This window comes from Durio zibethinus, chromosome 5 (genome assembly GCF_047325235.1).
Source record: "Durio zibethinus cultivar Kanyao isolate XHJ-2024 chromosome 5, ASM4732523v1, whole genome shotgun sequence".
NCBI lineage: Eukaryota > Viridiplantae > Streptophyta > Magnoliopsida > Malvales > Malvaceae > Durio > Durio zibethinus.
This window is the reverse complement of record NC_143166.1, coordinates 28877192-28900454: the sequence shown is the minus strand read 5'-3', so window position 1 is coordinate 28900454 and position 23263 is coordinate 28877192. Positions and strand designations below refer to the sequence as shown.

Sequence of the window (23263 nt, the reverse complement as noted above, 5' to 3'; positions counted from 1 at the left end):
ATCAAAGTTTGTAGTGGTGACAGTTTACATGATGATACAGAGGCTATAATAGAGGGGTTTAGGAAAAGAAATAAAGAAAAATGAGGCAACAGTGGCTAGGCTTGCACCGTTAACTCTAACATTATGTTTGGATTAAGAGGAAGGAAAGGAAAATAAAGAAAATAAAGGAAAGGAATGGAAACAGAAAAATCCTTCTTTTGTTTGGATAAACTTTTAATTTAAAGGAAAGAAAAAATGTGAAAACTCAATAACTTTTGATTTTTCTTGTAATTTTCATTCTTTTAATACCTCAATTTGAGGAAAAAGCTAAGAAAATGAAAGTTAGAAAAATTTTATTTTTATAAAAAGACTATTATATCCATCCTTTTATTAATATTAAAAACCTAGTAAAAAAAAACCTAACCACATCATAATCTTTTTGTAATTTTTTCAAAGTCATCTCTTTTTTCAAGTAAGTTTCACATGTCTCCTCCAATATAAAAATTTATTATAAGTTTTTGATGATTTGATTGTGATGAATGATTGAATATGAATAGACATATTTTTTGGATTTATGAGATATAATGTTTTTATGTGATTGTATTTTTTTATATTTAATAGCTTTTATATGAATACATCACCAAAGTGATAGTGTGTTGAAATTTTGACAATAGTAAAAAAATCTTTTTGTAAAACATTTTTGTGTTTCACTTTATTAAAAACCACAAATATAACAACAATTGTAAGACCATATAAGATAGCAAACATATTATAATCCAGGGATGCTCTAAAATTACAGGCAATGAAATGTTATAATTGAAAAAAATTATTATAATGAATCATTTCCTTTCTTTTTCACTTTTATCCAAATAATAGGTGTTAGAATTCTCTTTTTTTTTTCCTTTCTTTTATTAATTTTAATTATCAAAACAAGGGATACATATATTCTTTCTTTTCTTTTAAAAAACTATCTTTTCCTTTCCTTTCTTTTCTTTTCCTTTATAAATATTTATCCAAACATTACCTAATACCATGTAGAATTAAGGCTTTAGAGAACAACTTGAGATTAGCCTTTTATTACATAGACAATATTTAGAAAAGAGAAGTGATTACAAATTACATGTTAATGCTTTCAATTAATCCCTTCTAAACTGTCTCCCATGGTATATTTTCATAATATTCCAACTCACACGTGCCCGCATACACTAACAGGTTGGAGAGTGAGGAAAGAAGCAGTGGATGTTGGTGATAGGGAGGCTTCATGTGTTTCATCTGGAGCAATGGCTATTTCAAAGTTTTCTCGAGCAAGTGCAGTTGAAAAAGTCTCCTTGGAAATGTAGCAATCAAAGAATCTTAGCCAACTTCTGCTGCGTTTACTTTGGCATGCATCTGATGGGGGTCTGGTTTCAGCTAACGAGAGTGGTGATGCTTCAAATGGAAGTCGAGCTGAGGATTTGGTTGCTGTGGATGGAATTGTCAGGGTGAGGGAGGGGAATTTCCTAGTAACAAAAAGGTCAGGCTTAAAAAGTATGCTAGAAAAAGGTTCAGAATGAAACTAATACTGGTTGATGTTTATTGCCGCCTGCAACTTCTTTGGATATGTTAGAGTGGCCCAAATTTAAGTTACTTCCTGGATTTAAACCGTTAAAGGCAACAGAAAGATACTATGGATAGGTATATGTTGGTTTGTTTGGTGTTTGGCGTGTTGGTATTTTTTTCTTGAAGTTTTAGTTTGTTGAATATAGTGCATGATCTTCTTTTTGTTCAATTTTGGGTATCAACTGCCTGCGGTCTCAGGCAAGGTTGAATCTGTTTTTTAATTCTATGGAAAGAAAAATACTCGGTAACCAGAGCCAAGACCACCTTTTCTTCAACACAGATAATGTCGAAGAGGAAAGGAGCTCCATCAAAGTTGTTGAAGGACTTCCATGGAGTTGGAGGTTCCCATTCTATTCCTCCCCAGCTTTCTTTGGCTTTGCCTTTCAGCTCCTGGCCTGTAATTCTATCTCTCTTTCTCCCTCAATTCATGTATATTTAAAACTTTTTTGTTTATATTTGAAATGGATTAGAATTTTTAGTCATTTTGTCAGATGACAGCAAGGAGAAGTTTGTATTTTATTTTAAAAACTTCAATTCAAATTTTGTGAAATTTCCTTTTTCTCCTAGGATTATTTTCCCCAGTTTCCGGGCATGTAATGCAGTAGAAGTAACTTTTTGAAATCTAAACTGGCCTTAAAGTTTAACCATTTGATTTTAAATTATTTTTGGTTTGTTTTTGTTGTCTTTTTATGTAATGATGCCATTCATTTAAATGCTTAATTTCTTTGAATTGTTAGATATTAAGAACCAAATCGAATTTATGCCATGTTTGGTTGCTTGTTTCAGTATGGCTTATTCTGTTTTGTGCCATGATAGGTTGAAATTTTGATGAAAGATGAATGCATGCCTTTACACGAAAAATTGGCTCCATGCTTAACTGTCATCAATGATGATAGCATTCTCTTTTCACAACCCATTCATCAAGAATTGAAGCAAAAATATATGTTGTCTTTTAGGGTTCCTGATGCATCAGTATTGAATCTAATGTCTCCATGTTAAAGTTTAAACACTATTTCCTTTCCTGTGAGATCGGTGGCCACAGGGAAGAAGTTATGCTGGAGTTAATGCACAGGCTCAAAGTATAAGTCAGTTCAGGCTTCTACTAGTTCACAAACCAGGCATGATTATGATGACCAGGGTGTTAGTACTTAGTAGTTTGTCTAGCCTCTGGTGGGAATTATAGACAGTGAGTGAATAATTCTCAACCGAATGCTTGGACATTTAAGGAAAGAGGTGGTGGATGTTGATGATAGGGGGCTTAATCTGTTTCATCCGGAGCAAGTGCTATTTCAAAGTTCGCTCAAGCAAGTGTAGTTGAAAAAGTCTACTAAAAATTGTGGCAGTCAAAGAATTCTAGCCTGCTTCCGCTGCATTTACTTTATTTAAATAATGATGCACCTGCCATCTGATGGTGGTCTGGCTGCATCTAATGAGAGAGTAGATGCATCAAAAAGTCAAATGGAAGGGGATTTGGTTTCTGAGGATGGAGTTGAGGGTGAGAGAGAAGAATGGCCTGGCAACAAAATGGAAATGTTTAAATATATGCAGAAAAGGTTCAAAATGAGCCAATAATGGTGGATTCTTATTGTCACCAGCAACTCCTTTGCATAAGCTAGAGTAGCTGAAAATTGAAGTTACCTCCTGGATCCAAACCACTGAAGGCGCCAGAAAGAGAATATAGTCAGGTACAAATTGGTTCTTTGGAGCCGTTGGTGATTGGCATTTTACTTAGTTGACTATGATTCATAATCTTCGTTTTATCGAATTTTGAGTACCAACAGCCTGCAGTCTCGGGCAAGATTGAATCTTTTGCTGTTTACAACGGAAAGAAAAATACTCCAGAAACAGAGCCAACTGTAGCTGATGCTAGGAGTGAACCATTTGAGTGGCCCAAATTGAATCTGAATCCTGCTTGCAACCACTTGATCAATCTGTGGAAGTCTAGAAAAGAGGAAGGTTATTGAAACTTGTTTTTAACCTTTCATGGACTTCTTATTACCTTTTGTAGCTAGGAATATACCGTAGAAAATTTTAATGCTATACTGTTGTGTTTGTTTAAGGAAAGATGAAAACTTTCAAATAGTAGGGCTTAAATCAAATGTGGAATTGCTTCTAAAAATATAAGGACTGAAGCAAGATTTTAGCGCCTTTATTCTTATGTCTTATTTGAACATGATCTTCAATAAAAGAGAAACTGATATCAATGATCTGTATAATGTGGAAATGCTTGATATCAATGATAGGTGTGCGGTCCATTTTTGTTCTAACTGATTTTATACCCAAGACAAAACATTAATTGCATTTTAATTTACTGTGATGGTATTTTTGCATGTATTTTAGGTGTAGATATGTCAGTTTAACAATCATGCTTACTCCAAAGTAAGTATTTATGATATCACTGATGACTGGACAACTGGATCTGGAGATTCTGTTGTTTTGTTGGATGTGAGTAAATTGTGACACTTTTCTCGTTTATTTCAGATTTCCAGTTTTTTATGGATTCATATAGTTCATCATACAGATGATGGACTATCATCAAACAAGCTTGATGAGAATGAATTTTGTTGCACTAATACTATCATTCATGCATATTGGCTTGGTTTTGGAGAATTAGTGGCGGGTCTTTTGACTTATGAGTCCTTAACTTTTTAATTGCTTTCATACTGCTTCAGAACTCTCCTACATTTTCCATTCTTCCTGGTAATAGAGTTTATTTTGTAAATAAATCACAAAGGTGCTCATTATTTCCTAGTAAATTTTATTTGCATTTCAAGTAAAGGAGATTCATGTTATCATGAGAGAATTCTTAATTAAAGATGATACTATAGCTGCTTCTTGGGGTTAGCCTAACTTGTTGAATCCCGGAGTTTCAGTGTTAGGTAGACTTTGGTATAAGGTTAACCTTTTTAAATTTCTGATTGCAGAATAGGTGATGATGGTGGTCTTGAGAGGAAACCTAAAGTAGAAGTGATTCTCTTGCGATTTGTGAATGAGCTTGGCGATACCTGGTAAGATGAACATAACTGGGTGGAAATGCTATAGAAAATTTACCTTAGATGTGCACAGTCTTTGGTTTTATTGTTGATATTCAGCAAACATGGTTGTGGTTGAAGTACTTTTAAAATGCCTTTGTTATTATTTAGTTTAGTGGGGGATGGATAAAATTTTGAAAGATAATCATATTAGTTCATGATCTTATGTCTGGCATGCTTACTTCATACTCCTGCTCTTCCTTCTATCTTCTTAAAGCCACTATTTTCTGGGGGTCTTTTACCACGGACTTTTGGTATCTTTAGCATTGCAGGAAAGAAAATATGGATATTTTGCTTCATGATACTGTGTTAATTTTCTTGTTAGCAAGCGTGAAATCTTGGCCAATTCATTGAGGATCATGTCATTATTTTTCCATTGACTTAGGATATAAAGCTAGGACGTTCTTCCTATTAACTTGGAGTTAGCTTGAAGTATTCTCAAGAAAAAAAACTTGAAAGTATATACTGCAGAAACAAAAACGACTTTGTAAATTGGAAAAGCTACAAAACTATTTCAACTGAGAAAATTTAAAGAAAGACAAGAAGCTTTGATAATTATGCATATCTTTCAAGGTTTTCTGTTTCATCGTATCATTTATGATGTGTCTAATAGCAAAGTAGTTTTCTTTTACAAAGCGCTCCCTCCCTGGCATTTTTCTCTGGTATACAATAAACCACATCGACTGATTGGTGTTGAATCTTTAGGTTTGTTCAATTCTTTTATTGCTCCATATTTCGATGGAGGGGGTTTGCTTCCCGCTAAGCATGACTAGTGATTCACACCCTCTTTAAATGGTGCAAGGAAACATTGTTTGGTGTCCTTTTTCTGTGGGAATTGGTATGTATTTGTGTTTATTCTTTGGCATGCATCTTTTGGAATCTTAGAAATTATTTTCTTCCCAAAGTTTTCCTCTGATGTACATTAATAGTTCCTTATATTTCTTTTTGACTAATAATATCTTCGTAAACTTTTTTTTGCCATCAGTTATCCCATGAAAAGATATGTACACTCATGTCTGGCTATCTACACCTTTTATCGAGCATCTATTGTTTATTGTGTTGGTAACGTAGCTTGTGCTTCCTTAGGTTTTTTGGGGAACTGGATCCTGGATGATCCTGCAATCTATAACCTTGACTGCAGTTATTCTTTAAATAGGTAATGACTTTCTCCTTCACAATTGCATCAAACTTCCAACTAACTTCATTTGTATGTATGAGAGAATCATATACTTACGCTCACTATCTTAGTTACTGTTAATGTCTGCCATTATCTGTTATGCTTTATATTTTTTTTCATATTTCTTTTTTAAATTGCTTGCAAGAATCTGATCTGAAAAGGACAATGAAGCATTGCTGGCATGTTTTTCAGTAATAACTTTTACAACCAGGGTGGAAAAGAAAGGATAGGTGGATGCTAGAAGTGCGATATAGTTTTTTTCTCCATCTGTTGCCTAATGTAACTGCAACTCATTTTCATGTAGAGTTACCTCTCCTAAAAGTGAGACACTGTTAAAGCATGCAGTTCCAATCACTCAACGCACAAAGGATCAAGGGAAGGATCGTTGAAAAGCTGATATTCTGAAGAAGAAGCAACATGAGAACTGAAGGGGTAATAGGGCTCTAAGAAGAGGCAGCAGCAATATCGAAGACCAGCACATGCTACTTGGTGCAAGTTACCAGAGGACCCCAAATCCTTACTATATCTGATTCTTCAAGCTTCCACCATAGGAAAGTGGTTTCTACATTTTAGTTGCCCCAGGCATTCTAAAAATCTACATCTGTGACCCAAAGACAACTGAACTAAGTTCCTTAAGGGGCATGCAAGGATCCAATAATCAGATGCCCTTCTCATCCCTCGTAAACATCTGTGAGCTTTGCTTGACTTTAACAATTAACAGAGTGCAACTCATCATTGGTTGTTGGCTAAACAGCGAGTGTTTTGATCTGGAAAATGTAGATATTGTATGACACAAAAACCGCTCCCACTTTGTTTTTCATTTCAGAGCTGACGGATTCTGTTTCTGGACGCCTGATAGCAACCAGCCAACTAGCCCTTGTTAATTCAGCTGCCATATTCCCTAATTGTCACTTATTTCACTACTCCACGGTGCTCATCATTCTGTTTATTGGTGGGTTGAACTGTTAATTACGACCTCAAATGAATTGAACAAACCAATAATTGTTAAAATATGGGGGGGAACAAACTAGCACGACAACATTATCTTCACTTTGTATGAACACTCACCTTTATGCCCAACTTGTCTCTCTAATAGGTTTTGTCTTGGCTACATCAAATGTGGAATGTGATGATCTTATGTCCACATTTAACCAAGTTTTGGACCCTTTAGCAACCTTTTTTTTTCCTTTTTCTTTTGCTTTTCCTAGAAAAATGTGGTTGCTTAATAAAGGAAGCCTGATAAAGATGATTACTCGCCAATAATAATAAGATTTATATCCAAACAAGTTGCACACACAAGAAAAAATATTATCATGTGAATTTTTATATTAATTTATTAATTTTTAAAAATATACTAATGAAATCATTAATAAAATTAAAAAAAAATTAACCGGATGGATATTAAATAATTTTTCATAAAGTAATAATAGTTTTCATTTTCTTGGAGTATAGCAAGGTGCATAGCCATTAGCACAGGTTCTTAACTTCTTGCATTGCTGTTTTATAATATCCCATTTTTCATCTTTAGCCCATATCCAATCTGATTTTGGGTTTGTATGAGTCCAATATCTTTTACCATTTTATTTCGTGAAAATTTTAATGGTGACCTGATTGAGTCAAAATGGTTTTTTAACGGGCCTCATAGAAGACGTTTTGATCCATTGCCAAACTTATACAATATAGTTGTTATATATATTTGAGTTACTAGATGTGTTCTCGGAGTATTGGACGGATCAGATCGGCTCTTCCTTGAGTTACTTTGGGTTGGATTAAAAAAGTTCACTTTATTTTTATTTTAGGTTAGGGTTATATTTGAATTTAGATTATTAAATTATAAAATAAAATCAATTTAATTTTATGTTATTTTTTTAGTTTATTTGAACTTGAATTGTTTTATTTTTGAATAGTTGAATTTTTAAAAATTAAATAAGAGGGCTAGTGTTGTTGATAAGAGTGCAAATAACCGGAAATAATATAGTTTCAATCAGCTTGCAAATGCCTTATAACTGTTTCACGAAATTGTAGTGTCATGATCTTGGAAAGCGTGATGCATTAAATCATCACTACCAGATGATTTGCTGCCATTTTGTGACATCAGCCTGGCATCCCAAAAGTGATCAAAGCTGGGCCAGTTTAATCATGTTCTCCTGGAAAGGCTATTTCATTTTTTTTTAGGTATGGTGCGAAAAAAAATGTACTAAACGTATTAGAAAAAGAAAAAATTTACTGGGTTGCGGTACAAATGATGTTCCTATTCTTTCAATTTTTGAGCAATAAAAATGTAAGGGAAATGAAATTACTGAAAGAAACAAAGGAATTTTTGGGGACCACAGCCATCTCATAACGAAGAAAGGCTCTGTTATATCTAAGTGTTTTAAAGAAAAAGCTAGATTAATCCTATAATTTTTAATTACGATCATATTATATATTTCCTCCATTTTAAAATATTTGTTATATATTAATTTTTAAGAAATTTAAAAAAATTTAAATTTTAATATATTTAACATTAAATTTTAAATTTTTTTTATAAAATTAAATTTTCATAATTTTTAATCTTAAAAAATAAGAAAATCATAAAAATAATTTTAAAATATAAAAAAATAAAAAATTTAGATGTTTTAAAAAATAAAATATAATTTTGGGACAAAAAAAGACAAAAAAAAAAAAAGAACAGATAGAGTAATATATAATAATATAACAAATTTGCCAATATAATAATGATATCATTTAGAATATGTCATCAATTTTAAAACATTCATTTTTTATTATATACAAATAAATTTATTATTTTTATTTTGTTGTAATTATAATTTTAAAATTTTAAAATTATATAAAAAATCAATTGACTTACATATGAACTGTTGACAGGAGATAAACAGACATATGGCATAAAAAGAGCATCTTTTTTCCTGTCTCACTAATCTCTTCCCTTCTCTATTTCTTCAAACTCTAAAAATAACATCCTACCATCACTGCCTAAATTCAGATTTCGATCGTTCACTATCACTGTCGCCTCTATGAACCATTGCCGGCAACCTCTTGTTAGGATTGAAATTCTCTCAAATAACAAAAAATTACTCCTCCTGAAATAAAACTTAAATTTACAATCGTTCGAAGTTTACTTTGAAAATCGAAAAGATGATTTGTTAATGATTATGTGAGATCCCATTGCACATGGGCCTTAAAGATCAAATACGAATAAAAATGCCCTTTCTTTTTTATAAAATATCAGGAATACCCCCCTAAAGTTGATTGGTTGGATTCATCCTCGAAGCTTAAAAAGGTTTGGTAAGACACGATACTAAAATACTAAGATTGTAATCTCTCTAGTCTCTTGGTGCCTATATCGACGGTCAAACAGTAAATAGAAATACTTGTGAGGGTAAAACAGTCATTATGGTGTTATAAATCACGTGACACCCGTTTCCCGTATCTTTCCTTCTTGTCTTGTGCATGAACGTAACAGTTGTGAATTGCGCGCGTGGTGTGCACGGTTCATCCTCCAATTTATTAAGAATACAAAATCCATCAAGAAAGTGCAGTTGGGGAACCCTATCATCATACAAACTCATTACTTTTTTTCATAGAAGGGCCAATGGGAGGAGTTCTTTTATTTTATAATAATATATAAACTCGATTATTAAGATTCAGTGTGATAAAGAAATTTTTTTATTATAGTATCTCGTTGTATCAAAGGACGCCTTAATCATAGATGACATAAAATTAATTAAAATTACTTCAAATTATCTAAAAAAATGTACCTAATAAACGTTAACTACTTTTTTAATACATAAATTGTTTAGTCTGTAAAAAAATCCAATTTCAAAAGAATCATGTTATTAATATTAATATTAACTGACGTTTAATTCAAGTGGTAAAAAAAACTGTTTTCATTGTTTAAATTTGAATTTATTAAAAGTTGTGAAAAATAATTTTTGATAAATTTATTAAACTTAACATAATTAAACTTGCTTGAAATGATTTAAAAAAAAGATATATTGAATAAAGCTTAAAAATCTCTTACCCATCATCAATATCTAACCCAAATATTGATGATATTTTAAGATTTTCAGATTTATTAGATCCTGATATAATGGATCAATATCTTTCTCATTTGAAAGAAAAATATTTTCACCTAAACAAGGATGAGATAAAATAAACTTCTGATTTTGGCCAAACAGGTCAGGTTAAGATTGAAACCCCTGTTATTGATTCGTTAAATAAACTAACGGTTTCTCAAGGCGGTACTTATTTAGACTTAACCAAAATCTCTCTTAAAGACTATGAAAAAATCATAGACGATTGGACACAATCTATGTCTATTGTTGTCACAGGTTACAAGGAGCAATGGAATAAAGAAAGATTCCTCAACTATTTTTGTGGCACATGGTAAGGTGATGTCCTTCAATTTCTCAAAAAATGTGAAACTACAACCCTCGGAGAACAGCAGAAATCAACTCTGTTAGCCGCAGGAAATATACCTCAATTTTTAAAAGATTTAACCCAAATCTTAAAAAATGAGTTTTGTAGTAGTATAGAATCTCTGGATCCCACTCAAGAAGCTCAATTTATTTTATCAAAATTAAAATTATGTGATATTCAGTATTTAGATGAATTTTCTAAAAAATATCTTTCTGAATATCAAAAATTGGATGAAAAACATTCAAACTTTTGGTTACAACAATATTTTCTCAAACTTCCCTCACCATGGGATGAATTATGTTCACAAAATTACCCCGTTTACCTTGAGTTAAAACTCAAAATTGTTCATGCTGCAAATCCCAGCATAGAACTTTATGATACGTTTGGATGTAGAATACACTATGTTCAGAATCAAGTCAACGAATACTGCCTCAAGCAAAAAGTTGCTATGCAGGTAAAATCCAAACTTTCGTATAAACAATGTACAAAAGATTTTGAAAAATGAATTTGAATTTGGTTGCAATAAACAATCTTTTTCAAAGAAACATCGTTTTAAGAAAAAATAAAAATATTTATGAAAAAAGTGGAAACCCACAACTTTTAAACCTAAAAAGGTAAATTCATTGTTAAAAAGAAGAAAAAATCTTCTAAAAACAATTGTAAATGTTTTCTTTGTGATCAAGATGGTCACTATGCAAATACTTGTCCTAACAAAGGAAAAAGTGCGAAGAAAATGATCAAAAAACTTGATGAAACTTTTCTTCAAATTTGTTTTGCTGATGAATTATCTGACGAAGAAATTTATTATGAAGTTTTTTTAGAAATGGATTATAGTTCTTCTGAAGATGAATCATATTTTATTTTTATGATAAATACTGAATCTAACCAAGATAATGTTTCAGTCACCTCTTTTACAGGTACAACAACTACTAACGAAGAAGGTATGGTTAAACTCAAAACTATTATGAGAAAAACTCATTTTATTTTTGATGATAAACTAAAAGAATTACAACTCATCAAACCCGATGAAATCTACAAAACAAGTTGATTTAAACGATTCCAACCTTGGTCTAAACGCCATATAAAAAAACTATCTAGTGACACTGTCGCTAATAATTCTAAACAAGGATCGGTAGAGATTCCTCTTTTTACTAAAAAAAAAATAAGCTATTTTTTTTTAGATATCCAAAGGTCAAATACATCCATATAGGAATGATTTTGATCATCATTAAACCACTATTTTTATCCACAAAAGATATTCCCATAATAGCTATTTTAATGGATAATCATTTTTAAAACCCTGCTAACGCTGTAATTGGTGGAATTCAATCCAATTTAGCAGTAGAAATAGTTTTATTTAAAGTTAAACCAAACTATTTTATTTCTATTTTTGATGAAAACATTGAAAAATGTTTATGTCTTCGAATCAAAATAACCAATTCTGACTTTGAATCTACTTCGCATGATCTTTCAATCAATCGGTCAGCGGTTTATGAATTTACAAATACTACTAATACTTCTATCAAACCGATAGATTCCAATATTATTGAAAATTTTGAATCAAATAACTTTGATTCAGAAATTAAACCTAAACTAGTCAATCTCGCAGACTTATCAATCTCAAAATGATGGTGTCTCGAAGATCTTTCAACTACTTCTGAAAAACAGAAAGTACCAAGTTTAAAAATTGTCTCATCAGGAAAAAATTTTTACTTTAAAAATTCAAATGAATCAACCAGTTTTAATCCAAACCTGATTTTATCTCTCACAAATATTTTTGATCACCAACAAGATGATGATATAGAGAGTATAACAAGTAATCAATCTTTTTGTACTCCTTATCGAAGTTTTTTTTTCAGGTTTTCATAGTACAAACAGTACAAAAGCCCTTAGATGAGCTAATAGTATGCGTTAATAAAGTAATACTGATAATGCTCAAATTTTTATTTTTACAGGAGATAACTCATCTCAACAAGGTACAGGTGATAACCAAGCCCATTATCATTATGTTAATTCTGAGATCAATTCACACACCTCTTCTTCTAGAAAATCTAGAAATGAAGATATTAAAATATTTCATTCTATAAATAATTTTCTTATTTCTACACAACAAGTGCCAAAAATTATATCATTTGCCAACAAAGTTCATTATTATACTTATATAGAAAGTTACTTTTTATTTTCAAAACTATAAACCATATAGTTTAAATATTTTGATTGACACAGGAGCAACAATCTCTAGCTGTCGACCTAATGCTTTGCCATCAACAAAATGACAACCCATGAAGCACCCTATAATAATAATAGGGATCGATGGTAAAGAAACCATTGTTAACCTAAAGGCAAAAAATATACTTGTTGCCCTAAATGATAAAAAATTCATTATACCTAAAATATTATGTTTTCCTAATATGCATGGAGACATTCTATTAGGAAATAATTTTATAGATAAATATTTACCATTTTCTGTTTTCCATGATTATCTTATTTTTACTATTGATAAAAAATCAATAGATGTTCCTCTTTTATCCAAGCATAATCATGTTTGTGATAATGGTTTTCAACCAGAAATAACACATATTTCTGAACTTAAAGCTATTAATGAAAACATTGGCTTTATAAAATTTTACAGGAAAACTTCAATGAAGACCCATTGAAGCTTTGGCAACGTAGTCCTAGATACTGTGAACTTACTCTTCATTCTTCAAAAGAGATTATTAGAGTAAAGCTCATGATCCATACCAAACAGGATATAGATGAATTTGAAATCCAAATTTCAGAATTGCTCGACAAAGGTCTGATAGAAGCAACTACCAGCCCACACTCCATTTCAGCATTTATGGTAAGAAACCATTCTGAGATTAAACGAGGTAAACCTCGTATGGTTATTAATTACAAGAAATTAAACTAAAATCTTGTTTTTGATGGCTATTTTATCCCTCGTAAAGATGTTTTAATTAATTTAGCAAAAAATGCTAAATACTTTTCTAAATTTGATTGTAAATCCAGTTTTTGGTAAATCATGCTAAATGATACCTCTAAACCCCTTACTGCTTTTAGTGCACTAGCAGGCCATTACCAATGGATTGTTATGCCTTTTGGTTTGTGCAACACACCTCAAATCTTTCAGCGTTGGATGGACAGTATTTTTAGCAAACATAAATAATTTTACTGTGTATATATTGATGATATTTTAATATTTTCAAATACTTTAGATGAGCACAGATAAAAAATATCTGAATATTATTGCTCAAGAATTTATTTTACATGATATTATTTTGAGTCTCAAAAAGGTTGAACTCGAAAAAATTGAAATTAAATTTCTTGGTCTTAATCTTTCTGCAAACGGACTAACCTTGTAGGATCATATTATTTCCAAGATCAAAAAATTTCCAGAACAACTGGATAATGTCAAACAGCTACAACAGCTGTTAAGTATACTTAATTATGGCAGGTAATTTTTTAAAAACTTTTCTAAAAAAAAAGCTATCTTTTGCGTAAATTACGTAAAGATAATGATTTTGTTTGGACACCTATCGATTCTGATATTATCAAATCAGATTTAACCACTATACCTAAGGTCTATTTGCCTAAATAAGGTGATTTACTTATTTTAGAGACAGATGCTAGTGATGAACATTGGGGATGTGTCTTAAAAGCTAAAAATCTACATAAAAAAGATGAATTGATTTGTGGCTACAATTTCGGTAAGTTCAAACCGAACGAAATAGATTATATTATTTTTGAAAAAGAATTATTAGCCATAAAAAATGGTGTCTAGTGATTTCACATCTATTTAGCTTCGGAGATCTTTGTTATCCGAACGATAACCAAGCAGTCAAAACTTTCTCCAAAATAGAAAGCTTTCTGATAATCTCAGGTGAATTAGGTGGTATAATTTTTTTTGTTCTTATAGTTTTTAGGTAGAGTTCATCAATGGAGATAAAAACCTTCTTGTAGACTTCTTGAGTCGACCACATGGATCGAGAAAAACAACCAGTCTATGACACAGGTGAATGGAGAACCATCAAGGAGAAAATAGGTAAAAAATCCTCTTATTCTTCTTCTTTTACTCTTTCTTCTCCAAAACCCCTGATCTCTACAAACCCTAACCTAGGATTTACCTTTTACAATAATCCTAACCAAGGATTATATCTCTACTAACAACCTCTTTATCGACCTCTTTTTATGAAGATTTAACTAAAATTTTCTCAGTTTGCTCAAGATCCAAACGAATGGACACCTATGAGTTATTCTCAAATAGTTTCTTTAATAGAACAACTGCTTAAAAGAATAAAATTCTCAGAGATTAAAGATTTTTACAACCCTAAACTTAAACCAAAAGTCTATAATTTATTGAACAAAGTTTGGAAATCCCATCTCTCAGATAACAAATCCAGCTTTCGAAAAGGGATGACCAACTTAGTTGAATTCTTAGTCAATCAGGCTAAAGAATTTCAAAATTTAAAAAAACTAGCTTTTCGAAGCCTTCTATCAACAAATCTGCTAAAACAAGAAGATATTAATTTTTTTGCTTTGGAAGAAAATCAGTACAGTCTTCAAGAGATAAACAATTTCTTGAATTTATGTGAATATTTTGAAAATGAAAATTATGTTTCCTCTAAGCTAAACAAGTTTAAAAGAATTCTTCTTTTTGAAAAAGCTACGGTATTCTTAACCAAAAAATTATTCCAGCAAATTAATTCTTCTATATTACAGTCAACAGAAACACTGTTGATAAATTTTTTTTTTTATTATTATACTTCTATGTATATGTATAATACTTCTTTTGGTGAATATATATCTAAACTTAAGTTTCAACTTGACCATGAAACTTTTTATGTAAAAAGCATTGAATTTAGTTTAGTTGGACAAATAACTGTACAAAATTACTCTTTTCACCTTTTAAAAGATTTTTCAACTTTTATTAAACATCACTTTATTGAATGTGTAAAATGGTCAAAACATTTTTACTACATTCATTTTACCATATATAGTCTTTTGGGTACCTTTCAAAGAGAAAGATTTTACCAACCTTATCAAATATGAGAATTTGATACCATATCCGGTGGACATTTTCTTTAACCCTTAAATATACTTGATCCACTTACAGACCACATCGAATTCTCAGATGATTTAAACAAAACCATTTCAAAATATACCAACCCAAACTCTTACCACTTCCAAACAGGAACTGACCTCATGGACAAAGCAAAATTCTTTCTCCATTTAGCCACCAAATCAGACTATCCAAAAATAGCTTGCTGGATAGATGGCAGACGTATTTTTGTTATTAGATTTTTGAAACCACATGACGATTTTGATATACAAAATGCTCCCGAAGCAATTAAGCTTCTGAAAAAATTATAAAAAATGGAAGATCTTGATCATTCGATCGAACTATTATACCAGTACCAAGAAGGATGGCAGATGTGAAACAAATTACATTCCGGATCTTTTCAATCTCCCCAGTCCCTTAATGCACTGGATGAAGAATTTCATAACTTAAACAATGCTATGAAAGGATAAACTGTGCATATTCTAATCTAGGATAAACCAAAACAAATAGTCGACACTAAAAGGTAAACTCCATTTGATGCTAATGGCTAGCAGATAGAAAATACTGTAGCAGACAGATAAAACGTCACTGTAGCAGAAAAAGACAGAGACCTATTACGTAAGACACTGTAGCAAGTCACTGTAGCGGTACTGTAAATAAAATTCTACTGTATACTATAGCGGCAACTATATAGAGTTACTATTCATAGGTTAGAAATTTTCTATCTAAAGCCTCAATGTATTTAAGCTAGAAGAGGCCAATTCCCCTTTCTTCTTTACTTTTTTCCTATTTCCTTATCTTCATCTTCTTTTCTCTTACTTTCTGTCCTTCAATTGTATACATATATATATATATATAGCTTTTGTAATATTTTATACATAGATTCTTTCCGCATCTCTATTGTAAATAGTATCAGAGCTAGTTCACGAGATGATTAAATCAGGTGTACATGATCTAGGATTCTCACAGTATGATCTGTGATGAAGCATTGGCTCTTGCTTGGACATGTCCCGACCGTGGCCGACCACCACGCAAGGTTGTTAGGTCGAGAGGCCTAACGAAAACTAGCTTTTGAGGTACCCTTACAGGCCACCCCTTTGAGAGGTTACCGACTGTAAATAAATATAACATCACACACTATCAAAGCAAATGAACTTATCGTAAGTCAATCCCTATTTGGTATCTCAAATGCCCGTGATAACTATGCAAATTTTTTTTTTTTAAATAAGTATTAGAACATGATCTGAACTATCTTATTAACATAATGAGTCTTAGTTAGTCAACCACTCTGATTGTCTATAACAGTAAATCTAATTGTATGAACAAACTATCGTTCCAACTTAAATTAAAAAAATTGCAAACAAGGACAAATCTTTCAGGGAGAATCCAAACAAGATTAAGAATAGTAAATTGGGAACAAAACAAAGGGAAATACATCAAACAATATAAACATGATTATCCGAACTAAAAAGATGAATCTTTCAGTGGGGACCCATTTTAGTAGTTGGTCCACCACAACACTGGCCGGCTCGCCCTGGTGAAACTGAAAAAGGGTTCAAAATGGGCAATTCAGTCATTGCAAATTACTACAAGAAAAAAGGAATAAATCATGACTCATGAAAGAGATCATATTCGTAGTATTATAACATATATATTTTGGTGGTGGGTGCACGGATTTAGATACTGGCAGCGAGGAAAATGTAACAAGAGAGAGGGAAAGCCAGTAAAAAAGCTTGAGTTCCAAGCTTTATAAAAGGCCCTCCCAGGAAAAATCACTATTTTTGAGTAAAATATACAATTATTCTCTCTATTATATAATGTTTTAAATGAAAGAAAATAATTACTGTATTATTACATAGAAAAGTAGCAGGAATGTCAGGTGGTAACAGGAAAACTGTTTTTCCTTTAGTTAAATTACTTGTCTTAACATATTATATATCTCTTCTCTGTCTTTATTCACCCTGTTGCACTCCTTTTTTTTTTTTTGTACATTTTTAGAGTCTTGTCGTTGTTATCCCAGTTGAGAAACCACCATATTGGTGCTGCACCAATTTGATTACTATTGCCTCATTTTGCAGAACCAAAGTCAGCTCGGTGACTATAGAATCACTTGTTTCTGTTTGTCTTCTTCCCCTTCTAAAGAATATGGTATATGGCTTTGTGACTTTGTGTGCTTCTCCCCACTTACCTTTTGGCTTCCTCCTCCCTTCTGTGCCTCCGTTGGGTAGTTCAAAATTCTTTTCTTTACTTCTGATACAAGTTCCAAAAACAAAGAAAAGACTCTTGATTTGAGGTGGGTATTTTTCCTGGTTTTGTTTATTTTGGGTCATGGCAGTTTGCTGTGATCTTGAGGTGGATGTTAATGGAAAGGAGACTTTCCTGCTAGACAAGGTAATTCTGTTTTCTACCTCCTTATTTCTCACACTTTGCTTATAATGTTCTATTTTTTAGGGGAAAAAAGGAACACTTTTCTTAAGGGTTTGTGTCTCTCTCTTCAAAAGCCAACTCTTTGTTTACTCTTGTTGTTTTCAATTTGATATGCTACAATGTCCAAAAGAAATTGATGTGCTCTACTCAAAACTCCTTATTTTATGTTAGTGTTCTGCTAGTTCTCAGAATAGCTGATCTGGGCTTTGTGCCTGTGAATGTATCATGTGTTTCAGTGCAGATTCATAGGCTATGATATGCTTTTGTTTTGTGTCTCTGATTTTTGCAGTGTGAGAAATGTGGAATTCATATGATTACAGTTTCACAATTGTCACATTCTCTAATAAATTTTCTGTAGTATTTTCAGTGTACCTCTCAACATTTAATTTCACACCTACACTGCAGCGATGTGGGTCATAAGCTCATAGCTCCTGTTCTTCTTTCCTGAAAATCACCATGTTCACAATTTTTGCCGAAAGTGTGTAGGGCTTTCTGTTTTGTTTTCTTTTTCCTTTCTCATTTATGGCTGTTGTTAGGGTGATTTAATGTTCCATGTCTTAATTGTTTTATTCACCGCTTTTGAGAAGGACTGAGGGTTGCTTTCATGGCTTTGATTACTGTTCATTTCCTTCTTTGCTGGGATGATTAGTTCACATCTTTGCTACTTATCACTGAATTTATCACTCTAATAACGACCTCTCAATTCTCATCCTCCTTTCTGCTGTTTTCTTGGTTTAGATACTGCCTTTTAATTTCACTTTCTCTCTTTTTTTCTTTCTTGGTAAATGCAATGAATTTATTCTCTCAAAAAATTTTTCGTTCTTTTTGTGGGTTTTTTCTAAGCCCTGGTAGATTCTCATGAGTAAGTGATTGGAGACTGTCTTTACAATAATTCCTCACTTCTTTGTCTGTCACCTTTAAACTGTCCTTTTGTTTCCCATTCTCCCAATTTTCTCGGTAATCCGCATTCCTGTTTTTGTAATTTTCTTTGCTTTCTTATTTTTGTTGTTGTATTGTTTCTTGGACGTTCTAGTTTTTATCCCTGTTAGAGTTTTATATTTTCTTAATTTTGTTTTTGCGTTGTTGTTGTGCCATCACATCATCTAATTCTCTTCTTGTCTGGTCATTGGCAGAAAATTATTTGCTCATTTTCGGGCAGGTTAAGCAAATTATTTGGTAAATCCACATGTGCCGAGAGAAATAAAGTGATATTCCATGACTTTCCTGGAGGGGCAGAGAATTTTGAACTTATGTCAAGGTTTTGTTACAACAATGGAAAAATTGACATAAATCCTTCAAACATTTTCTTGTTATATTCTGCTGCTCAATTCATGGAGATGAACAATTCTGTATCAGGAAACTGTAATCTATTAGAAAAAACCAAGAAATCCATTGAAGAGATCGGCTATTGGACATGGCCTGATCTCTTGGTTGCTTTGAAGCATTGCCAAGATTTACAGCAGGTTGCAACTTCTTCAGGTATACTTGAAAAATGCTTGGATTCACTTGTTGGGAGGTTGGCCATGACCAGTGAAGCAAGTCCTTGTGCATCTACTTCTTCTCCAGATAGCTCAGGTTTCCGGCTTTCCTGTGATACTAAAAGTACCGAGAGTTTGAAAAACAGCTTCTCTCGAGCAACATGGTGGTTTGAAGACCTTTCAGTTTTGAGTCCCAATTTGATTGAAATGCTGATAAAATCTATGGTCTCTCGGAAGTACAATCATGTAATCATCAGCCGGTTCCTCTTCTATTACCAGAAGTCAAAGTTTTATACTGCCTCATCTGACGAGAAACGCAAAGTTTTAGAAATTGTGATTGATATACTTTACACTCTTGATCCAAGTTCTATTTCATCCAAGAGTTTGTTTGGGATTCTTCGAGTGGTGCTGAGTTTGAACATAAACAAAAGTAGCCGGAACAAGTTGGAGAGTATGATAGGTTCTCAGATAGATCAAGCAACATTAGATAATCTGCTAATTCCATCTCCATATGGGACAAGTTATTTGTATGATGTGAATCTTGTCCTCAGGTTTCTGAAAGCATTTCTGCATGGAGGAGGCTGGCAATTATCTCCAATGCGAATGAAGAAGGTTGCTAGCTTGATAGATCTATATATAGCAGAAGTAGCTCCGGATCCTTGTCTAAAATCGTCAAAGTTTCTTGCTTTGGTAGTGGCCCTGCCGGATTCTGCCAGGGACTCTTGGGATGAACTATACCACGCCATGGACATTTATCTGGAGGTAGTACTTTGATCTCCTTTATATAAGTTCCCTGGAAATATGCAGCATATGAACTTGAACATTTTATTATGAAAGTTAATCTGTTCTGACATCATAAAATGCTACTACTGGAAATTGCAATTGAATTATTAACAGCCCAAAGATTTACTCCATAATAATATTCACTGCTTTTGGAATAAATATGGTTTTAATAGGTGCATGCAGGGTTGTCCGAAGAAGAAAAAATAAAGATATGTTGTGCACTGAACTATGAGAAGCTCTCTACAGAGGCCTGCATACAACTTTCTCAGAATGCAAAATTTCGGTCTAAAAGTACAGTAAAAGCTCTCATCTCCCAGCAATTGAAGCTCAAGAACTTACTCCAGGGCACTAACGATGCTAAACTATACACAGATTCTCCTTGTAGTTTCATCGAAACGAGAGCCAAGGCAAAGAAAGATGAAGCCAGTGAACAAATTGTTTTATTCTCTGAGAGACTAGACATATCAGCTGACAATGAAAATCTCAGAACACGTTTACAAGGGATGCAATGGAGGGTGACGGAATTGGAGAAAGTCTGTAAGAAAATGCAGACCCAGATGGCCAAAATCATGAAATCAAAAGAATCAAGCCATAGTACTGCAAGATCCCTGCCCAGGCTCTGTTCATGAAAGAAATTTTGCACAATATTTGTCTCTTAATTATTTCCTTGTCTATGTATAGCATTGAGGTATAATTTTTTCCCCTTTGTTCTTTTAGATATTGAATTCAGGAAAAAATGGAGATTGAAGAATTATGTTTTTTTTATTTGTTATTCAATGAGAAAAATACAATTTATAGAAAACAAGCCTAACTAAATTAAGAAGGTAAATATACAAGAATCAGGAAGTTAATTACCAAGTAATTAATTCTACAGTTATTGAACTACAAGAGAGAAAAAAAAAAAAGAAGAGATCTTGTTTGTACAACCACAAAGAAAAAAGACATTTTTATGCTATTTCATGAACAGTGTCTCTTAAATTCTCTATGTTGTGGTTTATGTGCAAGATAGGTCTCCAAGGTTGAGTTCTTTTCCACAGTCGCTCTCACACTGAGGCAAATTGTAATGCTAGCTGGCAAGTGCTTATCAGTGCATGGCAATTAGTATAATCTTTTCTAATATCCGATAATGCACAGTTCATAGTTGCTTTGGTGGGGTTACCAAATAGTGAGCGTGTTCATCAACAGCATTTGTTGTACAACTCTTAAAACATCCTTCATTTAATCTTTCTAAACTTGAATTATAGATGAATGTTTGTGTGAGCATTCTTGGCAATCACTGTGTCGTCTTACCTTAAATTGGTTCAGAACCCTTCTTTTCCCTGTTATTTCTCATTCAGCTCAGTAATTCAATGCCAATAAATTTGTCTTTGCCAAGAATCAGCCAACTAATAGAACGAAAAACCACATTACTCAGATTCTGAATAAGGTCACCTGAGGGTCGTTGGGTTGCCCCCATTAATTTTGAAAGGGTCCATACAATTGATGGCACATGCACCCCCTCCCAAAGAAAAAGTCAAAAGATTCATGATGAAACCAACGATTTAGTGTTCTGACAATTTTAGGTCGGTCTCTGGAGTAGGTTTTGGAGATTATTTGCTTGTGGTTTACTACTATTGGTTGACTCGGCTTACCCCAGAGGTACCTCACCAGAAGTTTCGTAAACTTGCACTATTGAAGCTTGGCCAACTGTTTGTTGGCCAAATGTAACTTTGTTTGTCGTTTTATCTGCTTATTAAATACTTTCTCTGCCTTTTGTTTATCAAAGATTTGCACATCTTACTAGAAAAAAATGAAACAAAATAGGTGGCTATATTCTAAAGACGTAGACAACTGGAAAACAACATAAAAAAAAAAAAAAAAGAGACGAAGAACATATAGAAATCGTGGTTTGTGATATCTTGGGTAGTTTTGTTTCTTTAATAATTAGTAATTCGAGCAAGGCGGCGGTGGATGGTAGTTTAGTGGCCAAAGAGGCCAATGCTTCTCTTTCCATTAGCCTAGAGGTGTCAAATAGATCGGGTAATTAACGGCACGGTCACTTCAACATTATTTGTGTTGTGCTTGATATTATTTATTGTTACAATGATAGATTGTAAAAGCATGGCTTATATATTTGAATGATTAAAAATTTTGAACTCATTAAATCAATACAATATGACCCATAAAAAATTAATGTCAATATGTGATATATGGATTGTCCCGACATGATACAACATACAAATTTTAATTTTGGGTGATCTATGATTATAATCATTCCTAGATTACACGACCATCTAATTAAAATGCTAAAAAAAGCTGCCACTGCAACTTAACTGAAAATTGAAGATTATTGCATGCAGTCATCGGCCATTTTCAATGGCATACATGATTCAGTTCTACACTAGTAATTTATAACAGCAATTTATAATCCCGATGAAGGATTAACAAGCAACTACTAGATGGCAGACGCGCTTTTTCTGATAAAATGAAAATGGAAAATGTTGTGCAATACATGGCAAGCGCCTTATCCACTCAATCAATGAACCGACAAAAAAGGCGTCAAGGTGCCAAAGCCATGGAATTTAGATATCTAGCTCACTGTTTATTAAACATTACCTGTGCCTGAGGTTTTTTGGTAGTTAAATTCTAGAGAATATTTGCAGGTCCATCAGCAGCCAATGCTATTAAAATCACACATCCAATGCGGGACTGAACCAAACAACGCCTAGTGGCATTTCAACTAAAGTGACCGACAATGTATTTATCTCAATTATTACTACTAACCAGAAGCTGTGAATCATGGACCTGCTGCCAATTGAAGTTTTATTAGTTTGGCACAAGTCAAAGTAACTTCAATCCAATTAATCCTAGGGAAATATTAACTAGTGTTTAATGACATTGTTTGATTTAAGAAAAGAATTTTAAGATGGTTAACGGCTACCTATAAATATTGTTTAGGATAGTCAAAATGTATTATTTTAAGAAATTTTTTTACATTTAATACATAATTTTTACCAAGTGACGCTGATTAAACATTTTTCTTCTAACTATTCTTAACCCTTGTTTATAGGTACATGTTAATCACACCATTAATCCCATTTTTTTATAATAATCATACCCTTAACCTTAAGATAGCATGCTGCTAGTAGAAAATTATTTACACCTCCCTTTCGAAGAAAACAAGTTGCAATAATGAAATGGGCTGATTAAACGGTTCATGTTGGTAGAACCAAGAGAATATCAATGGGGACAGAAAATCCACACAGCATTATTTTGCTTAAACGCCACTCTTCTTTTAATTTCCGATGCACGCATTCATTTTTTTTTT

General features: G+C 32.6%; 1 protein-coding gene and 1 long non-coding RNA gene across 5 annotated transcripts; both read left to right on the top strand.

Moving 5' to 3' along the window:
• The first annotated feature begins 3898 nt into the window (after positions 1–3898).
• LOC149518886 (uncharacterized) lies at positions 3899–6675 on the top strand. Of its 3 annotated transcripts, XR_016342234.1 has the most exons (4): positions 3899–4023; positions 4503–4586; positions 5697–5766; positions 6092–6675. It is a non-coding gene; the product is annotated as an uncharacterized LOC149518886 (long non-coding RNA). The 3 variants fall into 3 exon arrangements; XR_016342233.1 differs by lacking the exon at positions 3899–4023 and having other exon boundaries at positions 4449–4586; XR_016342232.1 differs by lacking the exons at positions 3899–4023; positions 4503–4586 and adding an exon at positions 5315–5448.
• Positions 6676–16952: 10277 nt separating this feature from the next.
• Positions 16953–20831, top strand: LOC111282617 (Phototropic-responsive NPH3 family protein). Of its 2 annotated transcripts, none has more exons than XM_022870769.2 (3): positions 16953–17659; positions 18829–19935; positions 20130–20831. In XM_022870769.2, exons 1-3 carry the CDS (start codon positions 17597–17599, stop codon positions 20583–20585), a joined length of 1626 nt encoding a protein of 541 aa, XP_022726504.2. In that variant the 5' UTR covers positions 16953–17596; the 3' UTR covers positions 20586–20831. The 2 variants fall into 2 exon arrangements, with proteins under 2 accessions (XP_022726504.2, XP_089617088.1); XM_089760962.1 differs by having other exon boundaries at positions 16954–17561; positions 20130–20814.
• Positions 20832–23263: the final 2432 nt, after the last annotated feature.

Excerpts from the sequence above, each read along its gene's own strand:
- LOC111282617 (XM_022870769.2), top strand. The coding sequence starts at position 17,597 with ATGGCAGTTTGCTGTGATCTTGAGGTGGATGTTAATGGAAAGGAGACT. Across the intron at positions 17,660-18,828 it reads AGACTTTCCTGCTAGACAAG|AAAATTATTTGCTCATTTTC; the intron begins GTAATTCTGTTT and ends GGTCATTGGCAG. Across the intron at positions 19,936-20,129 it reads CCATGGACATTTATCTGGAG|GTGCATGCAGGGTTGTCCGA; the intron begins GTAGTACTTTGA and ends TGGTTTTAATAG.